Source organism: Heterodontus francisci, chromosome 23, assembly GCF_036365525.1.
Source record: "Heterodontus francisci isolate sHetFra1 chromosome 23, sHetFra1.hap1, whole genome shotgun sequence".
In the NCBI taxonomy this organism is placed as follows: Eukaryota; Metazoa; Chordata; class Chondrichthyes; order Heterodontiformes; family Heterodontidae; genus Heterodontus; species Heterodontus francisci.
Genome location: NC_090393.1, coordinates 16,092,563 through 16,114,501, shown reverse-complemented (window position 1 = coordinate 16,114,501; position 21,939 = coordinate 16,092,563). Strand labels below are relative to the sequence as shown.

General features: G+C 42.0%; 2 protein-coding genes across 6 annotated transcripts in view; one reads left to right on the top strand and one right to left on the bottom strand.

The window, feature by feature from the left end:
- Positions 1-14,536, bottom strand: part of ube3b (ubiquitin protein ligase E3B) — a 64,937-nt gene extending 50,401 nt beyond the window's left edge. For 2 of the 5 annotated variants that reach the window (XM_068054745.1, XM_068054749.1), the window contains exons 1-9: positions 14,330-14,536; positions 12,401-12,595; positions 10,929-11,097; positions 9,308-9,428; positions 7,612-7,671; positions 6,781-6,885; positions 6,160-6,256; positions 5,021-5,106; positions 3,630-3,712 (exon numbers count right to left, since the gene is read on the bottom strand). In XM_068054745.1, the coding sequence (XP_067910846.1) occupies positions 3,630-3,712; positions 5,021-5,106; positions 6,160-6,256; positions 6,781-6,885; positions 7,612-7,671; positions 9,308-9,428; positions 10,929-11,089 (713 nt within the window). In that variant the 5' untranslated portion in view covers positions 11,090-11,097; positions 12,401-12,595; positions 14,330-14,536. The remainder of the gene's footprint in view (positions 1-3,629; positions 3,713-5,020; positions 5,107-6,159; positions 6,257-6,780; positions 6,886-7,611; positions 7,672-9,307; positions 9,429-10,928; positions 11,098-12,400; positions 12,596-14,329) is intronic. The other 3 variants (XM_068054746.1, XM_068054747.1, XM_068054748.1) reach the window with 3 other exon arrangements.
- A 98-nt stretch (positions 14,537-14,634) lies between these two features.
- acacb (acetyl-CoA carboxylase beta) overlaps positions 14,635-21,939 on the top strand; it is a 173,843-nt gene continuing 166,538 nt past the window's right edge. Inside the window, exon 1 of the mRNA XM_068054741.1 lies at positions 14,635-14,716. The gene's annotated coding sequence lies outside the window, so the exon portion shown is untranslated. The remainder of the gene's footprint in view (positions 14,717-21,939) is intronic.

Here is a 21,939-nt window from a genome sequence, read left to right as displayed (position 1 = left end):
TCAAAATGAGGCGTCAACCTGGTGAAGCTACAACACAGGACTCCTTGCTTGCCAAACAGCATAAGCAGCATGCAACAGACAGCGCTAAGCGATCCCACAACCAATGGATCAGATCTAAGCTCAGCAGTCCTGCACATCCAGTCGTGAATGGTGGACAATTAAACGACTAACTGGCGGAGGTGGCTCCACAAATATCCCTATCCTCAATGATGGGGGAGCACAGTACATCAGTGTGAAAGACAACACTGAAGCATTTGCAACAATTTTCAGCCACAAGTGCCAAGTTGATGATCCATCTCAGCCCCCTCCTGAAGTCCCCAGCATCACAGATGCCAGTCGTCAGCCAATTCGATTCACTCCGCATGATATCAAGAAACGACTTAAGGCACTGGATACTGCAAATGATATGGGCCCTGACAACATTCTGGCAATAGTACTGAAGAGCTGTGCTCCAGAACTTGCCGTGCCCTGAACCAAGTTGTTCCAGTACAGCTACAACACTGGCATCTACCTGGCAACATGGAAAATTGCCCAGGTATGTCCTGTACACAAAAAGCAGGACAAGTCCAACCCGGCCTATTACCACCCCATCAGTCTACTCTCAATCACCAATAAAGTGATGGAAGGTGCTGTCAATAGTGCTATCAAGCAGCACTTGCTTAGCAATAACCTGCTCAGCTCCTAATATGGACAAAAGAGCTGAACTGCAGAGGTGAGACGAGAGTGACTGCCCTTGACATCAAAGCAGCATTTGACCAAGCGTGGCATCAAGGAGCCCTAGCAAAACTGGAGTCAATGGGAATCTGGGGGAAACTCTGCGCTGGGTGGAGTCATACCTAGCACAAAGTAAGATGGTTGTGGTTGTTGGAGGTCAATCATCTCAGCTCCAGGACATCACTGCAGGAGTTCCTCAGGGTAGTGTCCTAGGCCCAACCATCTTCAGCTACTTCATCAATAACCTTCCTTCAATCATAAGGTCAGAAGTGGGGATGTTTGTTGATGATTGCACAATGTTCAGCACCATTCGTGACTCCTCAGATACTGATGTACTATTGCCGGAATGCTTTCCGTGTAGAAATGCAGCAAGACCTCGACAATATCCAGGCTTGAGCTAAGAAGTGGCAAGTAACATTCGCACCACGCAAGTGCCAGGCAATGACCATCTCCAACAAGAGAGAATCTAACCATCTCCCCTTGACGTTCAATGGCATTACCATCGCTGAATCCCCCACTATCAACATCCTGGTGGTTACCACTGACCAGAAAGCAAACTGGAGTAGCCATCTAAATACCCTGGCTACAACAGCAGGTCAGAGGCTAGAAATCCTGCGGCGAGTAACTCACCTCCTGACTACCATCTACAAGGCACAAGTCAGGAGTGTGATGGAATACTCTCCAATTGCCTGGATGGGTGCAGCTCCAACAACACTCAAGAAGCATGACACCATCCAGGACAAAACAGCCCGCTTGATTGGCACCCCATCCACATACATTCACTCCCTCCACCACTGACGCACAGTGGCACCATCTACAAGATGCACTGCAGCAATGCACCAAGACTCCTTCGACAGCACCTTCCAAACCCACGACCTCTACCAACTAGAAGGACAAGGGCCGCAGATGCATGGGAACACCACCACCTGCAAGTTCCCCTCCGAGTCACACACCATCCTGACTTGGAACTATATCGTCGCTCCTTCATTGTTGCTGGGTCAAAATTCTGGAACTCCCTTCCTAACAGCAATGTGGGTGTACCTAGCTCACATGGACTGCAGCGGTTCAAGAAGGCAGCTCACCACCACCTTCTCAAGGGCAATTAGGGATGGGCAATAAATGCTGGCCTAGCCAGCGACGCCCACATCCCATGAATGAGCAAAAAGAAATTACTTCATCGTGATTTTGTGTTTGTAGCTTGTGATACATGTTTGTCGGAGTCATTTACCCATCAAGCAGATAGATCAGCAGTGTTATTCCCAGAGTATACCTCATCCCTAAAAAAGGTTCAGTTTTTCATGTGACCCACTATTCCAGAATATTTAACCTACAAGGTTACATTCAGTTCACAGAAAGCACGGCCTTGCATCTAGAAGGTATCTGTTAGGCATGAGAGAAAATAGCTCGAGTGTACCCAAATTTTAATAGTTGCTTTGAGACCAGTGGCTAGGACACTAGAACCTAAGGCTCCAACACGCAATCCCACTTGAACTCCAAGACACTGCATTTGGATTTGACCTAAAACAATGTTACTCAAACCTTTTGTTAACTACCATAATCTAGATCAATGGATTGTAAAAACTTGTCGTTAGGTGATAGGACTCGTAACTAGAAGTCAAAGGGTTGTGAGATCAAGCCACACTCTAGCACATAATCTCCAGGACTCAGGGAGTGCTGTCCTTCACATATTAAACCTAAGTCCGGTCTGGATTCAGAGAAGTGCAGGGAGTTCTGTGTCCTGGTCAACATTACTTCCTCAACCGCCACCAAAAACAGATTAATGATCATTAGTATTTTTGGGATTGTACTGTGTGCAAGATAGCCACTATGTTTGCCTAGCCATTCAATTTTAAAAGTGATTCACTTTATTAGAAGCACTTTCAGATGCTCCAGAGAGACGTAATAAGGTGTATGAAATGAGACTTTCCCTTTTCAAATGTCTTGCTCAAATTGGAAATGGTACAATGCTTTGCATCAGAGTGATGGGATGTGGGTCTACACCTGTAGATGGGGCGGCACAGTGGCTAGCACCGCAGCCTCACAGCTCTAGCGACCCGGGTTCAGTTCTGGGTACTGCCTGTGCGGAGTTTGCAAGTTCTCCCTGTGACCGCGTGGGTTTCCTCTGGGTGCTCCAGTTTCCTCCCACATGCCAAAGGCTTGCGGGTTGATAGGTAAATTGGCCATTGTAAAAAGATTGCCCCTAGTGTAGGTAGGTGGTAGGAGAATTGAGGGAAGGTGGGGATGTGAGAGGGAAAAATAGGCCTAATATAGGATTAGTATAAATGGGTGGTTGATGGTCGGCACGGACTCGGTGGGCCTGTTTTGGTGCTGCATCTATGATTATGACCTGTGATTCCTTGAACAGTGAACTCTCAATGGTTGTTACTGGGAGCAGTTGACAAATGCAGGAGAAGCATTTCCCCATGGGAAGGTAAAGAAAAGTACCAATTTAATTTTAATATAACTCTTATTTCCTATATGGACGACGGGTTAGCCCTGCTTCCTAAAAGCATTCCCTTGCCTTCTTTTGCTGGAGAATAGGAAAAGGTGAGAAAACAATGAATGATGATTCGGTCCATATTCTAAAGCTGGGCAGGCTATAAATGGAGATCCAGAGGTACATCAAACCACAGGTCTGCCTAGGGTCACAGGTAATGAGGAGGTGGGCTGCAAGTGACCAAGAGCTGCATTATGAGTACCAATGACAAAAGAAGAATATGGCTATGAGAGAGACAGGTAAAGTAGTTGAAGGATTTATTTTTGCATTGTTCATGTAGCCCCTCAAGTTGGACTGTGATTCTTGATCTAAGAAGTTTATTTCTCTGTTACTATAGAAAGCTTAACTGGCATCTTTAAGGACAGTTTATGGCAAGATAAACCAGAAGATATGTAGTTTGACCAGAGAATTCTCTTACCGTAATGCAAGGGTGAAAATAGCTGTTAAAGTGCCTTTGGACAGAGATGGTTTGGATCTTGCCAGTCCATTTGTTAACAATATCTAGAGATAAAGAAACTTATTTTCCATTACCAATGAACAAAAAAGGATGCAAGTAAGAATTCTATATACTACAGCTTATGGTCACACACACAGTGAAATCAGCCTGAAGTACTACACATACCTGTAGAGACAGTCGCTAACTTCAGTCCAAGCTGCTGTATTATGATAAACAGCCCAATAAACATTCAAACAGCATGTTTCGGGGTACTTGTTACTCCTTAAGTATTGTCTCGAACAATCAGAACCTAATTTTGTCTCACATTAGGGAAGTGGCCTGTGCTCTTATTGGGGATTGCCTGCATGCCTTGCAGCAGCTCACCAAGGCTCCTTTGACACCCACAATCTCCAACACCCATAAGAAAAAGGGCAGGAGGTGCATGGGAACACCATCACCTGCAAGTTCTTCACACACCAGTCTGACTTGGAAATATATTGCCGTTCCTTCATCATCACTGGGTCAAAATCCTGGAAATCCCTACCTAACAGCACCGTGGGCGCACCTAAACCACCCAGGCTGCAGAAGTTCAAGAAGGCAGCTCACCACCACCAACAAATGCTGGCCTTGCCAGTGGCACCCACATCCCATGAATGAGCAAAAAAAAAGCAGATGGAAACTCCACCCATGAGGATTTCTCAATAGTTTTCTTTGGAGACCCTCCAATCTGATGATGGGGTTTTTGCTCCTCTCAGACATCCAGCTAATAATAAAAGGCTGTGTTTGCTGACAACACAACCACTAGGTGGTGCTGCACGGGCACATGCGCAAGTGCAGCCTGTGCCACTAAAACGCCACAGTCTGCGACGTTCAGGCAGCTGCCAGGACTAAAGATGGCGCTGCTTAAAAAATAACACAAAGGCAAAGTAAACATATGGCAGCACACAATGGCCGGAGAGAGCTAGCAAGCGGGCGGGGGGGGGGGGGGGGAAAGAGAGAGAGCGAGCGAGCAGGAGTGAGAGCGGGCGGGTGGGGCGGGAGTAGGAGAGCGCACCCGCCGCCACCAAGGTCTTTGCCCGCTCTCCTGCCCACTCTCTCCCCACGTAACGCGATGACATCATCTGCGCATGCGCCAACCAGTCCTGGCAATTTGGAATGTAGCGCACACGCAGACAGCAGGAGCCTGTTTGTGCATGTGTGCAGTTTGACGCAGTCTGATGACATCAGCAGCCAACTGCATTGTCAAGAATCACTGATAATAAAAAGCTCAGTCCCAACCCAAGTGTTCAGTGAAAGTAACTACAGCAATAGACAGCACAGTAGCTTTTCAAACACTAGACTAACTGAATTTAAACAGCATATTTTGAACAAACCTGTAGCACAGTGTAATATCCCTTTTGATTGAGATGTCCCATGATATTGGCACAGATGTGGTTCATGGCAGGCCTCAGGACTTCTCCTGCCATCAAGAAAATCAATGGTATTAATCTCATATTGCCAATAAGTTCACTGAATATACTAAACCTCTATACTGCTCTAACAGGGTGACATTTTAAGATGGTTAACATTTGCAGACATTAAAAATTACTTTCTTTTCATAGATGTGCTGCCCATATAAATGATTAAAAATTATATATAATCGAACTCCTCAATTTTTCAGTCAGTAAATGTACTGCACTCTGTGGAAGGTTCAGTCTCAACTCTGTGTTGAATTAGCTGAAGTGGTGGTCGGAACTCTAAAATGTCTTCCAGTGCCCTTGGAATAAAGGGAGGGAGGTTCATACTTCTAATCATTCTCAAGGGGTCCCTGCTGGAAATTCATGTGCGGGTCTCAGGTGAGGATAATTTCAAACTCAGCTTTGATGCCCTTGCAATTGAAAAGCCTGCTGACACGCACTAAGAATTAGTCACTTGGGATTAGGATAAACTATACTCCAGCACGAGTCAGTAGCTTCAAGAGAGCAAGGGAAGAAAATTGGAGGGAAGAAGAAAAATAAATTACATTAAAAAAATGTTTAGGTGCGAACATGGTTATATTGTGCATTCAATAGTTATGTTGATTCCTATTACGTTAAACTGAAATAGAAGATGTGATACTGACCTACTCTTTACTCGGTTTTTATAAGAGGCGGAAACTTAATTTGCAATCTCCACACAATAAATTCTTGACGTTAGTTGTGCTGACAGGGGAGAGCATCTACTGCGGAACAAGCAATTCCTCAGAGAGGACAGAGGAAGGGGGGATAAAAATGAACAGATCTCTTGGACTGCTGAATTACACAGGGGCACAGACACAAGCCTGAAAGTCAGATATATGTGCAGATGCACAAAACAGCAAGATCCAAGAGAAAGAGGAAGGGGAGAACTTCAGAACCAACAGAAAGGAAGGTTTAGGTGGGTACTAATTGCCTGCACCTCAAAAGTCCAGAGCAAAGACTACAACAAATGAAAAATGTCTAGTTATTAGTGAATTAATGCAGGAATAAGCACAAGAGGTTGCTTTGCCACTGACCTTTCCCTCTCAGTATTTTCCATGTTGAGGTGTCTGTGAATGTGACCAGCATGGTGAGATACAATGTGATGAATTTACAGTCCTGCAGAATATCAGGCTGCAAAAAAATTCCATCTGTTAAAGAAATCCTTACCTTAAATAAGCAAGATGATTTCGAGTTACCCCATATTCTAACAAATTCTAGGAGGCAGCTCCTCTACTGCCTTCATAAAAATTAATGCTAATTTTAATTAGCAGATATTTTAATTTGTTTATTTTAATTGTATAACACTGCATTACAGAAGTAACACACCACACATCAGTGACTTAACTGCAATTTTTCTTTTCCTGAGGGTAGATTGTTACAAATACACTAAATAAGTTCAGTGACAACACGAGTGGCATTTAAAAATGACAGGAGCATCTGGCTCAGTGATAGAGGCCCAGAGAGATCTCCATGAAAAAGAAAAAAAAGTTGGAAAATTATCCTTACTAAATACTCTGTTGTCTACTGCCAACTGAAATCCAACAGGTTAGACTTAGGCAGTAATTTCTTTTTTGAATGAGTAATTTAGCAGTTTCAACTGCAGCCCCCTCCTCTCCACAGAGATGGAACTTTGAACGAGAAAAGTTTTAGTTTACCTTCAATTGCTTCAGAAACTCACAGCAGAGCCAGAGTAGGTCTTTAACTTGTTTGATCCATAGCAGGGTGAGGTCTTTGGAGAGTGCTAATGACACATACCAAACCTGTGAATAAAGAGCCGCAAAATTAAAAAAATATATTTTAAATAGCAACAAGATCGGTCAATAATCCAGTTCCAAAATAAAAAAGGAGCACGCGTGCAGGGACAGACACACTGGTAACTATGCACCAGCATATTAAAAAAATAGAAACATGCATAAATTATCTAGTGTTCAGGTCCTGCTCAACATTCCTGTCCTGGGATTTCAGTAAAATGCAAAGGTGACCAGATGAAACTTTCATTTGTCATGTCGACTTGGATTGTGAAACACCACGAGAGATTTTGCCCTTCCCAATTTGCAATATGCCTGGACAGAGTGTTTACACTGTGTAGCATTAGATGTGAAGTAGGGGTGGGTCACAAACCTGTCATTGGCACTGGCCTAAAAATCAACTAAAACATCACAATAAATATTTTAACAGCATTCGAGTGCATTAATTCAAGTTTATTTTTCCCTGGAGTTCACTAATACGGTATGGTAAATAAATTGAGACAAGACTGATGACAAAGGCCGTTGGTTCTCAGATTTCATGGACAAGTTGATGGTATTACAGAATGAAATCACCAAAACACCCTGGAACGCCATGTGATGAAGAATTAAACGTGACCTTGCTGGTCTGTATGGCTGTATTCCACACTGGGCAGAACATTTGGCAACTAACCCATCAGAGATACACAGAAATGGGAAACCATGCAATACATTTGAAATCCAATACCATTGCACACAAACCTTGGACTCATTCTCTACTTCCATGCTATTAAGGATACACCGGCACAGCTTCTGAAATCTCTGGAAAGATACAACAACTCATTACTCAGACAACCTATGCAGATCTAGAGAAAAGGGATAGGATATGCACATAATATTAAGCCTTAATGAACAAATTGCCTTCCTAATTTCCACAAACTGATAAATGATTAATTCCCCCTGTGCAGACACTAGAAGGATGGACTCTAGATACTTGGTGTCAGTAGGATTGTCTGATCAGTTGTAACATAATTAGATGAAGGGCAAACATCTCTCTTCCCGCCCCACCTTCAATCACAAAACTGCATTCCCTACAGCACCAGTAAGATGTTTTTCTTTTTTCCCACACCACTTTGACCTTGCACTGAAATTGCCAATACAACCGAGTTGCATTTAAATATAGTCCCAGAATCCTTTGTTTCACTTTTAAACTGTCTTTAGGATCATTTTAAATGAAATATTTTTTTAAAAAGATACACCAGAATAAATTACAGCCTTACTACTTAATACCAGTCAACTATAATTTTCTAAACAAAGTGAGTCCTGACAATGCAGAGCGATCGCGGACATCATCCATGTAGACAACCATTTGCCAGCATATGGGCGCGCACGACGTCACCATGCAATGACGTCTTCACCCCTCAACAGCCGTCTCCATTCACCCGAACAATACCCTGCTCCCTCCCACCATCCCTGCTTCAATCGGGGCTTCCCCCCGGCTCGATCCCCGCCAAGCTGCTGCCTTCCCTCAGCCATTTGTTTCCCTCCCCCCACAGGCCACTCTCCCCCCACAGCCATTCGCTCCCGTCCTCGAAGCTTTCTCCCCCCATCCACCCCTCCTCCCCACTCAGCCACTGCTCCCCCCTCCTCCCCTCGGCCTATCGTTCCCCATGCCTCGCTTCCCCCCCTATCCCCCACCCACATCCCACTCTCCAGCCGCTCACTGCCCGCTCCCTCCAGCAGCTGGCTCCAAGCCACACCACTTCCCTACTCTTGGACACTCGCTCTTACATTGCCGTATCACCGCTCGCAGCCCACCTTGCTTCTTCGGGCAGCACGGTGGGGAACTATCGAACGTGGGAGCAAGTGCCGACAGGAGGGAAGTGATGCGGCCTGGAATTAGCGGCTGCGGTGGGAGGGGGGGGAAATCAGGTGGGGAGGAAGTGGGAAGCGAGCAGCCGGAGAGCGGGGTGGAGGGGGGAAAACAACCAGCCAAGGGGAGGGTGGGAGCGGCCAGGCCAGAGCGAGTGGCTAGAGAGTGGGGTGGGGGACGGCGAGAAGCCAGAGCTAGTGACTAAGGGAAGGCAGCGAGGAGTGAGCAGCGAGGTGACGGGCACAGGAGAGAGGGCAAAGAGAAGCACAATGGTAGGAGGGAGCAGGGGACTGTTGGGGGTGGGATGGAGGCGGCTATGGTAGCCAGTAAGGGGATTTTTGGGTTGAATTTGTTTTTTTGTGATAAATTGAGCAGCGCCATCTTTAATCCTGGCAGCTGCCCAAGATTGCAGACAGTGACGTTTCAGTGGAAGAGGCTGCATTTCCTAGTCCTGCGCCACTTAGTGGTTGTGTTATCAGCAAATGCAGCCTTTTCTAAGACGAGCAAGTGCTCAAAGAATCACAAACTAGTGAATTTTCCCTCCCCACTCATGGCCGTAGAATTAACGACAGCCTGCACACTTACCTCTTTGTCTTCTTTCATGTAAAATGCAAAGAGCAATTTCCTTGTGATTTTAAATATAGCGAGTGCACTTCGTTTTGATGAATTTGCTTCAGTGATGTCAAAAAAATCATCAACCTCCATCCTGTAAAGGCAACATCACCTAATTAACCAATGTTGCTGACATTTCCATAAAGTAAATCAAAGTGGTCCTCAAAAAGGTGACACAGGATTTTTGTTTTAAGAAGCCTAGGTGAAGGGCCAAGGCCTACAGTGCTGAATCCCTGACAGGTTTAAGGTTTAAAAAGAGGAGAAATGAGATAAGTCAAGAAGTATCTAAATATATGATAGTGATTAAAAGAACTATAAAAGAGGAAAGCGATTAAGAGAATGGCAATAAGTTCAAGACACTGAAACATCCTCGCTGGACTAAGCAGCATCTATGAAAAGGGGCAGTGGTCTACTCCACATGATTCTTGAAGACCTATCACTCAGGATATCCGGATAAAGAGGCAGTCATGCCTGCAGGACCCCCTTTAAAAGTTCATACTGTTTTCCTGCCCATTTCCATTGAAAATATAAAAATTATCTTTTTAGTCTAAGCAGCACGTGGACAACACTATGGCCAACCCTGATCCTGTTTTTACCAGACACCCACACATACATTTGCGAGCAAGGATTACTGGATAGAAGAGTGGGAACACTGCCTAATTCTCTCAGTCCTCGGTCCCAGTGGAGCCAATTACAACCATCACAGTTGAGGTCAGTTAATTTAAGGATCAAACATGAGATCTTGTGGTTTGTACAGATTGTGCAAATGCTTTTACTTATAAAATTATCAAGGCAGTAGTCATGAATAGGATATTTATATAGATTATAATTGTAATTTGAATGTGTATTGCATCTGTTTGAAAAAAAAAAGGTCTGAATAAAAAAAAAATTCTCACACGAGTAACTGATTATTTCCAATTGCGAGGGACGTGATTTTATTTGAAGCAGACAAAACCATGAATCCAAGGCCTTCGTGATAGCTACTCAACAACTGTTTTTTTTCTAACAAATTTATTTCACCTCTTTTGTCTTGCATACTTTTTGAGTTGGTTGTTTTGTGTTTCAGTTCCTGGTTTATGGCAAGAGTTAACTATATTCTTTGGAGGGGGGAAACTAGGGATGAGAGAGGTTTATTGCTCACTCTATTTTTTAGGCTAACATTTATCTGTAGACTTTGTTATCCATTGTTTCCTTCCATACCATTTCAACTGAAATGTATAAGCTTTCCCAGGACACTTGGGACAGTGTCATTTTACTGTGGGGAAGACCTCAGCCCCACAGTGCATGGTGAACAGAGAAGAAGGGGTGATACCAAGCTAGGATTTTAAAAGCCTGAAAACTCCATGAGGAATGCAAGACTAAGGCTTTGGAAGAATCTCCGGATATGGGAGCAATGTTCCAAGTCTTGAATGTTGTTTGGCTTTATGGAGAGTTAGCAGTTGTTGCTAAGACTTGACAGCTTTGTCTTTTATTGGGAGTTTATTTTGTTTCTAAAGCATAAATGTTATATTATTACTTCTAGATAGTTCTCTGCACTCTATTATTCTTTTGACCATCACGTCATTATGAAACTTCCTGCAAATAAATAATTAACCTGATTTCTTTAAGCAGCCGGCACCTGCAGAGGTACCTCCTGACCACTGCTTGAATCTGAATAGTTGCACGCTCGCGTTCCTTCTGCCCTTTCCTCTCCTCCCGAGCTGCCCGGGCTTTGTCCAGGAACTGTGTTTTGGAAGTTTGTGTAGCGCCAAACATTCTTGCTTCTGTAGACAAGATAACAGAAGTTTTTAATTTAATTTTCTTTCTCATCCATGGCTAAATGCTAGTGCTCAACAGTATAACGAGATTCTAACTTAACATTATGGTTAATTGGAGTCAAGTGTTAATAGTGTCTTGAATGCATGAACTATTTTCAATTTAAAGCCTCACCAGCCTCTTCACTGTGTTTAGCACATTGGTGTCAATGCACAATAGGAAACATAAGCCCATATACCTCTCAACTAATGCTCTCAAATTAGTTCAAACTAACAATAGACCTGGAACTAGAAGTACTCAATATCATACAAGTCAAAATCCTCTCAGTAGACACAGCACAAATTTGAAACTGCTGAAATCTATGATCTGATTATACTGCTAGATGATTTTTCTTAGTTCAAATGAACTTAACAGGAACATTTCACACACTGACCATATGCTATACTGAAAGGCCTAGTGAGGATAGTCCTGTGAAAGAATTTTCTCTCAGTGGAAAAACAGTACCTGACATACTCAGTTACATCCCTGTTAATTGTATCTGCCTTTACAGAGGTTAACTTAACAGAGCTTTATGGACACTCACATAAAAGTACCAGCACAGTTTGAAGCAAAGCTCCAATATAACAGCTTGCTACTAGGTTAGCATGGAGCTTGTTTTCATACAACCACCACCTCTGCCTCTCTGCCACCACTGTGTCTGACTGCTTAACTGACATGACAACTGGATGAGCAAGAACATTCCTCAATTCAACACTGACTTCCAGAAAATACCGCATCTTAGCCCCTGATGCTATTCGTCTCCTTAACAGTTCATTTAGGCTGTGCCCAGTGGTGCAGAATCTTGCTGTCTAGTTTGATCCTGACCTCTACATCTTGACTCTCACCAAGACGGTCTATTTCCACCTCTGCAAAATGCCCTTCTTCCTCCACTGCCTCATCTCCATTGCTGTTGAAACACCTATCCATGCCTTTGTTTTTCCTTCAGTGCTCACTCGAGTTCCACCCTTCATGGGATGCAACTTGTCCGAGACTCCATCACATCATATCCTGCACTAAGTCCTGCTTCCCTTTCCACTCTACTGTTCCTGATAGTCTTCAGTTTCTCTTTATGCCCCATGTTCCTGCATATGCTCTCAGTTCGTACGGTTCTGACTTCAAGCAAAAGGTGGAAGGGACCCTCATTCTGGCACTACCCTCACATCCCATGACTAGCTAAACAGCAGCATTTGCAAAAATGGGGCCCTTCTTTGGCAATCATGCAGAAAGAGAATAATGGAGACAGAAAGTGAATGAAGTAAAGCACGAGTTTACCTGAACTGTATAGTGCTGTCCAAGACTGTAAATCAGTTTATCAGTGCCAATGCATGGACATGAGGCACTCATTCAGACACTAACAGACCTGGACTGAACTGGTACTGTATACCAATAAAAGGAAGATCTGCATCATTTCAAATCCATCTTCTCAGAGTAAAATTGCTATCTACTTGACTGGGCACATTGAAACCCCTAAGAAAGAACAAAACATGCCAGAGACGTTAGAACACAACCATGATGACCGACACCATGCAAGTCATGATGGCAAGAGGTTAAAATGTACAGTGGCTTCTGGTTACCGAAGTGTCCATTTGGCTACTAAATTCAAACATTCAAAGCTCAGTAAGCTACCTGCTGCGAGCTGCTGATACATCCAACATGAGCTTGAGGAATCACGTACATTTATGCGGTGTGCTATTTTGTCTATTGTGCAGCATCATTGCAAGCTAATATTTAAGTGCTTATCCAACTCCCACTTAAGCACCATGGATTAATTAGTGTCAAGTGCCACTTATGGCAAAATATTTCATATTCCTAACAGAAATTGTGCAAATTCATCACTACTTCCTCACTCTTATATTCAATGTTTTACAGTTAACATCTGCACCCCTATATATCTGTGCTCTCCCACTGCTTTAACAAATTGACCATGCAGGGTATACTACCATGCTGTTCTTTTTCATAAAAGTTCATAGCCAGGACATAGGTAACACAGATCTAGAAGGTGCTGATTTAATTTTTAAAAAGACATCACATATATAAAAATATATTTTTATATATGCATACACACACACATACATTCAGAAAAATATCACTGTTGTTCTGAAGGGCTCAAATGGTGCAAATTAAGGATGAACATGTACTTGATAGTGATAAGGCTGCAATTTTTGATGAAGAGAATTAAGTATTTAAACTTTATATTCATGGACTACAGTTTATAATTATTTAAATCTCTGCAAACTTGCAATCATTCCCAGACATCCATGACCAGTGTTGTCACTAGGCTTATTATATATAGGGGGCGGGGGAAATAAGATCTGATACTCAACTCAAACACCAGTAATAGACCTGCACCATCACTTTTTTTTTAAAGCCTTAGTGTTGTACATCCTAAACTATACTTTCCAGACACATTTGGAAAGACTAACTCAATCACAGGACTCTTGGTTGTTTCTCACAATACAAGTGGATATTGATGACAGATTCAAGCCAAACAGCATTATGCTTTTCTGAAATTCTAGTGACACTATAAAATTACAGGAATTATTTAAAAATATAATCCAGATTTGTGCATGAAGAAATCTAAAATATTTTAAAAGTTTGGTAATTTAGTTGCAAGACTTCATTTTGTTCAGATCATTTGAATATATTCATTAATTTGTAACTTCATGCAAACTATACTGAATAATTAAAAAAAAACAGAAATACTGCAATACCATTTCATCTACAAGGCAGGGCATTTCAAAGTTCTATTATTGTTCAAATCATCTTGCACATTTCAATGACAACCTTTATTTAGATTTGTATATGCTGTACATATCTTTCATGAAACTTGTACAACTTTTACACATAACATTACAGTACAAAAGACACCAGTATAATAGAAAACTCACAACAAAAGGCCCGATTAAGAACAAATAATTTGTTTCTTTAAAACAATCCACGTCTATTACTGTATGCATTGTTGCTTTCACCTTTTGAAGTGAATATTACAAACTGTCACAACTGCATTATGGCAGGTAAGATTATTCTTTGTAATAATGTATTGTGCAATGACACAACAGTACTAGAAATATATATAACACAATTATATTCGCTTCACAACACGTAGAATAATTACATAACGAATGAATAACACATTATAAATCATGACAAAATTTGACGAACAACATGAAACAAGCAAACAATAAAAAATTAGGCCAAAACCTCCTTTTGTGTTCCTGGACTTCTCTTCTTTCTAGCATGTGTATAACCTAACATATTATTATTAATAATAACAATGACGATGATGATGACTCTAGTATTAGCTGCAGAGGTTAGTACCGGCTCTTTACTCCGAGCTCCTCTTCTTTTATATTTTTGCCCCTCTCATCATATACACACAACCCTCAAAAAAAAACTCAACCGCTTCCGCTTCCGGGTCAGTAAAGCGCCACGGTCAAATCTTCCTCCGAGGCGACAAGACGCTGACTGCGCGTGCTCACTGGGCTGGCGCGCTGCGATTGGTCGATCGTCTCATTGGCGGAGGAAGCGCTCCGCCATTTTGGTAAAGGACACTAGGCCCAACGTTGTTGTTAGGGTCTGAATCTAACAGTAAGTCAACAATGGGCAGATGTTGCGACTCACAGGCAAGAATGATACATATTGCAAACTTGTTTAAACACACAGAACTATAACTTGGATATTATCTCATTTTACCCCTTTTCCGACACGATAACACCCCACAAAGATGCAGGCAGTTGGTTCATCTCATGATCTAGCTCTTAGTCCTGTATGATTTCCCCCCAGCATATAATCTGCTTCTTGAAGGATCTTCATTGCCCCATATGGAAGACTATTCCAGACATTAATTACTCTTTGTGTGAAGAACTTTCCTTTACCAATTTGCACCTTCCCTCCCCGTGTTTAATATTAACCATTTCTGTCCTACTTTGGTATCTTTCCCTTATAAGGTCCCCTCAGGAAATGTTTCCTACATTGATGACTGAATAGCAGAAGCACTTTATTGACTGCGATGTGTTTTGGGATGTTCTGAGGCCGTGAAAGATGTTAAATTAATTTATTTTAAATTTAATGTAAGCAATTTTTTATTCAGCTTTTAAGGCTAAGGAAGTTTTTCTACTGTTTCCTCAGCACGTTATACTTCTAAAGATCAACCGTGTGCCTTTTCTCTGCATAGAGCATGAGATTTGGCTGCCGTGTTTTCTACATTACAAGAGTGATTACACTTCAAAAGTACTTCATTGGCTATAAAACACTGAGATATCCAGTGGTCATGAAAAATGCGATATAATTGCAAGTCTTTCTTTTCTTTTTCTGTTACTTGACTTGATTGTTTCCCTAGTGCATTGGTGACCATAACCTGATGTAGTATTCAATGTGTGGTCTGACCAAAAAACTAAAGAGCTTCATCAATAAGGCTCCACATTCTGTTTGCTTTTTTAAATGCTGCTCTCCCAAGACCGGATATATTTTGAGTTTACTATTACTGTCAGATCTGCTCCTGTCCTTCCCCCAGCTAGTTTGATACCAGTCATTAAGTATGTATGCCCCTCTTTTTAATCTTTCAATATGGAAGACCTTGCACTTATGTTGAATTTCATTTACCATAGTTATGCCCCTTTTCAAATTTTACTTGGTTTTTCTCAATTGCTTAGCTGCTCATCAGACTCTACTCCTGCCTAGCTCAGCACCATCTGCAAATTTGACCAACTTATACTGTATTCTGAATACAGACAATTTATGTACATCAGAAATCATAGACACCCAAGGACTCCACTCAGTACGTCTCCCATCCCAGAATTAATTATCGAAACCAGTTCATGCTGCTTTGGCTAGTTCCTTATCCACCTCAAAGTTTTATCCAGGATGGATATAGCTTTTACTTTGCGCAGGAAACTTTAAAGTCCAACTTTAAAGTTTTCTGGAAGTTATGTGAAATAAGACATATTTAAACTTTTGTTGATATAATCCCTCTTTAAAGCAAAAATACAGAATATATGGTCATTATCACTTTGATGTGCACAAATTGGTTGCCTCATTTTACAACAGTGACTACACTTCAAAAGTACTTATTTGGCTGCAAAGTGCTTTGGGATATCCTGAGGTCAGGAAATGCAGTTTATAAATGCAGTCTTTCTACCTTTTCATATTAACTCAGCATAGACTGGGAAATCAAAGCTGAGACTTGCTGGGCTTAATACCACATGAGGGAGAGCATTTATTCCATAGTTACTTGAATGTAGAAGAAAAATGTGGATGTACTGGACATTTAGAATCTTATTTCATTAACCCACTGCCAGTTCTCCCTAATGCAGTGCAAAATGCTCCACACAAGTGCATGCTAAGGGATGGTTGTGTACACATGCCGAGAATTACCTATCAAGATTGGTCTAAATTGGGGATGTGTTCTTAAATATGTACTGATGTACTTCTAAATAAAGGATAATTCACGAAATTCAACATGATCCTGAAGCTTCAGGAACAGTTGCAAACTTAGCAGTGATAAGTCTCAGAAAAAGGAAGTAAGACGAGGATGTTTAGGGTGAATCACTTTGAGTAGCTAAAGAGATTCTTCATAACATCTGACCAAGGTTACACAGTTCAGGCTTCTGTGGTCATTTTTTCAATGAAGACTTGAGCATAGCAGTTATAAACTGTGTTTTGGGCAGAAGCTTGCCTGAAAGGAAGTTTGTTCCCTAGACAACCTATGCTGTGTTGGTCATCCAAAGGCAGACCGCCTACTTCCACCTCTGTAATGTTGCCTGACTCTGCCCCGCCCCTGCTTATCTGCTGCTGAAACCCTCATCCATACTTTTGTTACCTCCAGACTTGACTATTCCAGTGCACTCCTGGCCAGCCTCTCATCTGTAAACTTAAACTCATCCAAAACTCTGCTTCCCATATCCTAACTTGCACCAAGTCCCCTTCCCTTATTATAAAAGCAAAATACTGCGGATGCTGGAAATCTGAAACAAAAACAAGAAATGCTGGATTCACTCAGCAGGTCTGGCAGCATCTGTGGAAAGAGAAGCAGAGTTAACGTTTCGGGTCAGTGACCCTTCTTCGGAACTGACAAATATTAGAAAAGTCACAGAAAAGTCCCCTTCCCTTATTACCCCTTTACTTGCTGACTTACATTGGCTCCTGGTTGAACAATGCCTCGATTTTAAAATTCTAATCCTTGTTTTCAAATACCTCCATTGCCTCGACTCCCCCATCTCTGTAAAATCCATCAACCCTACAACATGTCTGCTCTCCTTCACTTTTGGCCTCTTGTGCATTCCTGATTTTTATTGCGTCACCATTGGCTGCTTTACCTTCAGCTGATGAGCCCTAAGCCCTGGAATCACCCTCCATAAACAACTCTGTCTCCCTCCCTCTCGTTCCTCCTTTAAGATGCTCCTTAAAACCTGCCTCTTTGACCTAGCCTTTGCTCATCTGCTCCAATTTCTGCTTATGTGGCTAGGAGTCAAATTTTGTTTGATAACACTCCTATGAAGTGTCTTGGGACGTTTTACTATGTTAAATACAAGTTGTTGTAGATTTAATCATAGAATGGTTAGAGCACAGAAGGAGGACATTTGACCTATCAAGACAGTGCTAGTTCTCTGCAAGAACAATTTAGCTAGTTCTACTCCTTCGCCCTTTCCCCGTAGCCCTGCAAATCCTTTTCCTTCAGGTGCTTGTCCAATTCCTTTTTTTAAGCCATAATAGAGTGCTGGAGGCAGATTCATTCAGGCAGTGCATTCCAGATCCTAACCACTCATTGCGTAAAAAAGTTTCTCCTTATTTTGCCTTTGGTTCTTTTGCCAATTACCTTAAATCTGAAATAAAAACAAGAAATGCTGGAAATACTCAGCAGGTCTGGCAGTATCTGTGGAGAGAGAAGCAGAGTTAGGGTTTCAGGTCTGTGACCCTTCATCAGAATTGGCAAAGGTTAGAAATGTAATAGGTTTTAAGCAAATAAAGCAGGAGTGGGGCAAGAGATAACAAAAGGGAAGGTGTTGATAGGACAGAGGGTCACAGAGAATAACTGACCAGAAGGCCATGGAGCAAAGGCAAACGGTATGTTAGTGGTGTGCTGAAAGACAAAGCATTAGTGCAGAGAGGGTGTTAATGGACAGAAAAATGAACCGCCCTGGCCCAAAGCACAAACATGAAAAATAGAACAGTGGGCAGGCACATGGTAAAAAAAAAGAATGATGAAACAAACTAAAATAAAATAAACACAAAAGAAAAATTAACTACAAATAAAAAGGGGAGCCCGTCATGCTCTGAAATTACTGAACTCAATGTACAGTCCTGCAGGCTGTAGCATGCCAAATCGGTAAATGAGATGCTGTTCCTTGAGCTTGCTTTGATGTTCACTGGAATACTGCAGCAAGCCCAGGACAGATATGTGGGCATGAAAGCAGCGGGGTGTGTTGAAATGGCAAGCAACCGAAAGCCTGGAGTCATGCTTTCAGACTGAGCGGAGGTGTTCCGCAAAGCGGTCACCCAATCTGCGTTGGTCTCCCCAATGTAGAGACGACCATATTGTGAACAGTGAATACAGTATACTACATTGAAACAAGTACAAGTACATTTCTGCTTCATCTGAAAGGAGTGTTTGGGGCCTTGGATAGTGAAGAGAGAGGAGGTAAAAGTGCAGGCATTACACCTCCTGCGATTGCGTAAGAAGGTGCCGTGGGAAGGGGATGAGATGTTGGGGGTAATGGAGGAGTGGATCAGGGTGTCGCAGAGGGAACGATCCCTTCGGAATGCTGACAGGGGAGGGGAAGGGAAGATGCATTTGGTAGTGGCATCACGCTGGCTGTGGTGGAAATGGTGGAGGATGATCCTTTGGATGTGGAGGCTGGTGGGGTGGAAAGTGAGGATAAGGGGAACACTGTCGCAATTCAGGAGGGAGGGGAAGGAGTGAGGGTAGAGGTGCGGGAAATGGGCCGGACACGGTTGAGGGCCCTGTCAACCACAGTGGGGGGAATCCTCGGTTGAGGAAAAAGGAAGACATATCAGAAGTGCTGACGTGGAAGGTTGCATCATCAGAGCAGATGCGTTGGAGACAGCGAAACTGGGAGAATGGAATGGAGTCCTTACAGGAGGCAGGATCTGAAGAAGTGTAGTCGAGGTAGCTGTGGGAGTCGGTGGGCTTATAATGAATATTAGTGGACAGACTATCCCCAGAAATGGAGACAGAGAAGTCGAGGAAGGGAAGGGAAGTGTCAGAGATGGACCATGTAAAGGTGAGAGAAGGGTGGAAATTGGAAGCAAAGTTAATAAAGTTTTCCAGTTCGGGACAGGAGCAGGAAACGGCACCGATACAGTCATCAATGTACTGGAAAAAGATTTGGAGGAGGGGGCCTGAGTAGGACTGGAACTAGGAATGTTCAACATATCCTACAAGAAAACAGGCATAACTCTGACCCATGCGGGTACCTTTTACTTGAAGGATGTGAGTGGAGTTGAAGGAGAAGTTGTTCAATGTGGAGGATTCACCACCCCGCTTTGTTTGTTTAAAACCTATTACATTTTTAACCTTTGCCAGTTCTGATGAAAGGTCACAGACCTGAAATGTTAACTCTGCTTCTCTCTCCACAGATGCTGCCAGACCTGCTGAGTATTTCCAGCATTTCTTGTTTTTATTCCAACATCATAGCAAGTGTTCACTGCCAGATTAATCAGGTTACTTTTTCCTGTTTGTTTTCTAGATAAAGCACTTAGTGGACAGCTAATTCCCTGTGTTGAAGTCATTTCAGTTGCATTGATTATTTCTGTTTCTTCTACATAGTTTTCTGTGTCATTTTGTAGACCAGCAGAATTGCCATGATATCCTTTCATGTGCTGAGCACTTTGAGAAAATGTTTGTTGTTAACACAAAGATCTCAACAAATGCAATGACCTACCTAAGTGAATATATTCTGCTCTGATCAGATGAATGAAGACTTTTAAAAAATACCTACCTCCATTTCCTTTTTTTCTCACCTCTCCTCTCTGACCAATAGCCTTCTGGTATCTTGTCTAATTAGCCTGTCTTCATATGTCAATCTAGACAGTGGGCATTGACCAGACTATTCAACTATGAGGGGAGCATCATAGTTGGGTCCATTCGTATTGACAAACAATATCCACATAACTGTACTTTCCAGCAGGAATTACTGTATGGGGATAATGAGCAGGAACCCTATCTAAATTTTTACAGGGGCACAAAGAAAAAGTGTAATACTTCCACTCTTGCCTCAGTCCAGATGAAGGATGGAATCTCTGATCTATGAGTCTAAATACTTTAAACAATTTGGTATACATTCATTTGCTAAGTTGTCAGGGGAGCTAAAGGACACACTTTTTTAACTAAATCTTACAACTGTAAATGGTAATAGAAGCCCAGTAGGAAAATCATTTGTTCATTGAAATTCCTTATATTCGTTATTACATTACTGTGTGTAAGTGAGCAATAGCATTGACTTTCTGGTTACCTTTTAGATTGTTGATCCAATATTTTAGCCTTTGATCATTTAAGTGATGTGGAATAACATTTTAAGGATGAGTATAGAACCTCTCTAGAAAGCGATATTGAACTTAAAAGAGTCAGCTTTTCCAAAATTGAAGTTTTGCAATTTCAGAGTAACGTTTTGATGGCTCTATTATTCAGGAAGGACAGTTCATTCACTGTCTAATCACTGGTCAGTTAATAAAATGCATTAACTATTTCTTGAAGGTTTGCTGGAAGAGAATTTCTTCACAGAAATATCAGTGTAACATTTCACTTATTAATGTCCTTATTTGCTGCATTGAATAATTGAGTATACAAAGGGTTAATGAACTAGAGAACTATGTTAATTTGTGCCAGCTGCTGGTAACAAGCACCACAGGATTGTTAAAGGCAAAATTATTTGCAGTACAATTTAATTGTTGTACTATTAACTAAGTTAACAATGTAGTAGAAAGGAAGAAAATTGGGCACTTAGTGTTCCTAAGTTGGGGAAGGAAAGCTTTATATAAAATGTCTGCTACTCCAGCTGTTTCCTACCAGTAGTTCTAAAGCAGGAAACAAGATAACAAGGAGTGATTTTGGATTCAGTAAACAAATATGTATTTACTTATCTGACGCTTAGGATTTTGAGGCAATTTGCTAAAATATCCTCTCTCTTTAAATGTTTCTACCAGTCTTCTTGGCTAGATGCAAGTGATATCAATATAAGAACATGGCTAACAGTGCTGCGTATTTTCTTTTATACAGATTTAAATGAACTACATTTATTACAAAGCACAGAATGGGGAAATGTGTTTGTCGCTTTCTGGGAGAGTCACTCAAGGCAGCATTGTCATCTTCCTTTTTGCTTACCTGAAAACTATAACTTACGCTGGAATGTAGTTCCATGGGTGATGCAGCCTTCTAGTACCTCATAGAAGTTTCTATTCTTTGTGTGTGAATCTCAATACTGTGTTGTTAGACTTTTTAATTGGAAGGGACCTTATTTTCAAACCCTGTCCTGTCTTTACCTGATACATGCACAAATATACCAGTACTTTCCAGTAGGGGTCACTAAACAGCAATCACACCATCATGCTTGATTGTATTTTTTTAACCCAGGGACACTGAGGCCAATTTTGCATCTCCACTACAAGCCTGGCTGAGATCAGCTAAGTTGCCACAGAATAGGAATCAAACTGGGATCCTACTGTTTTTTTTTAAATTCTTTCACGGGATGTGAGTGTTACTGGCAAGGCCAAATTGCCCTAAAGAAGGTGGTGATGAGCTGCCTTTTTGAACCGCTGCAGTCCATGTGGTGTAGGTACATCCACAGTGCTGTTAG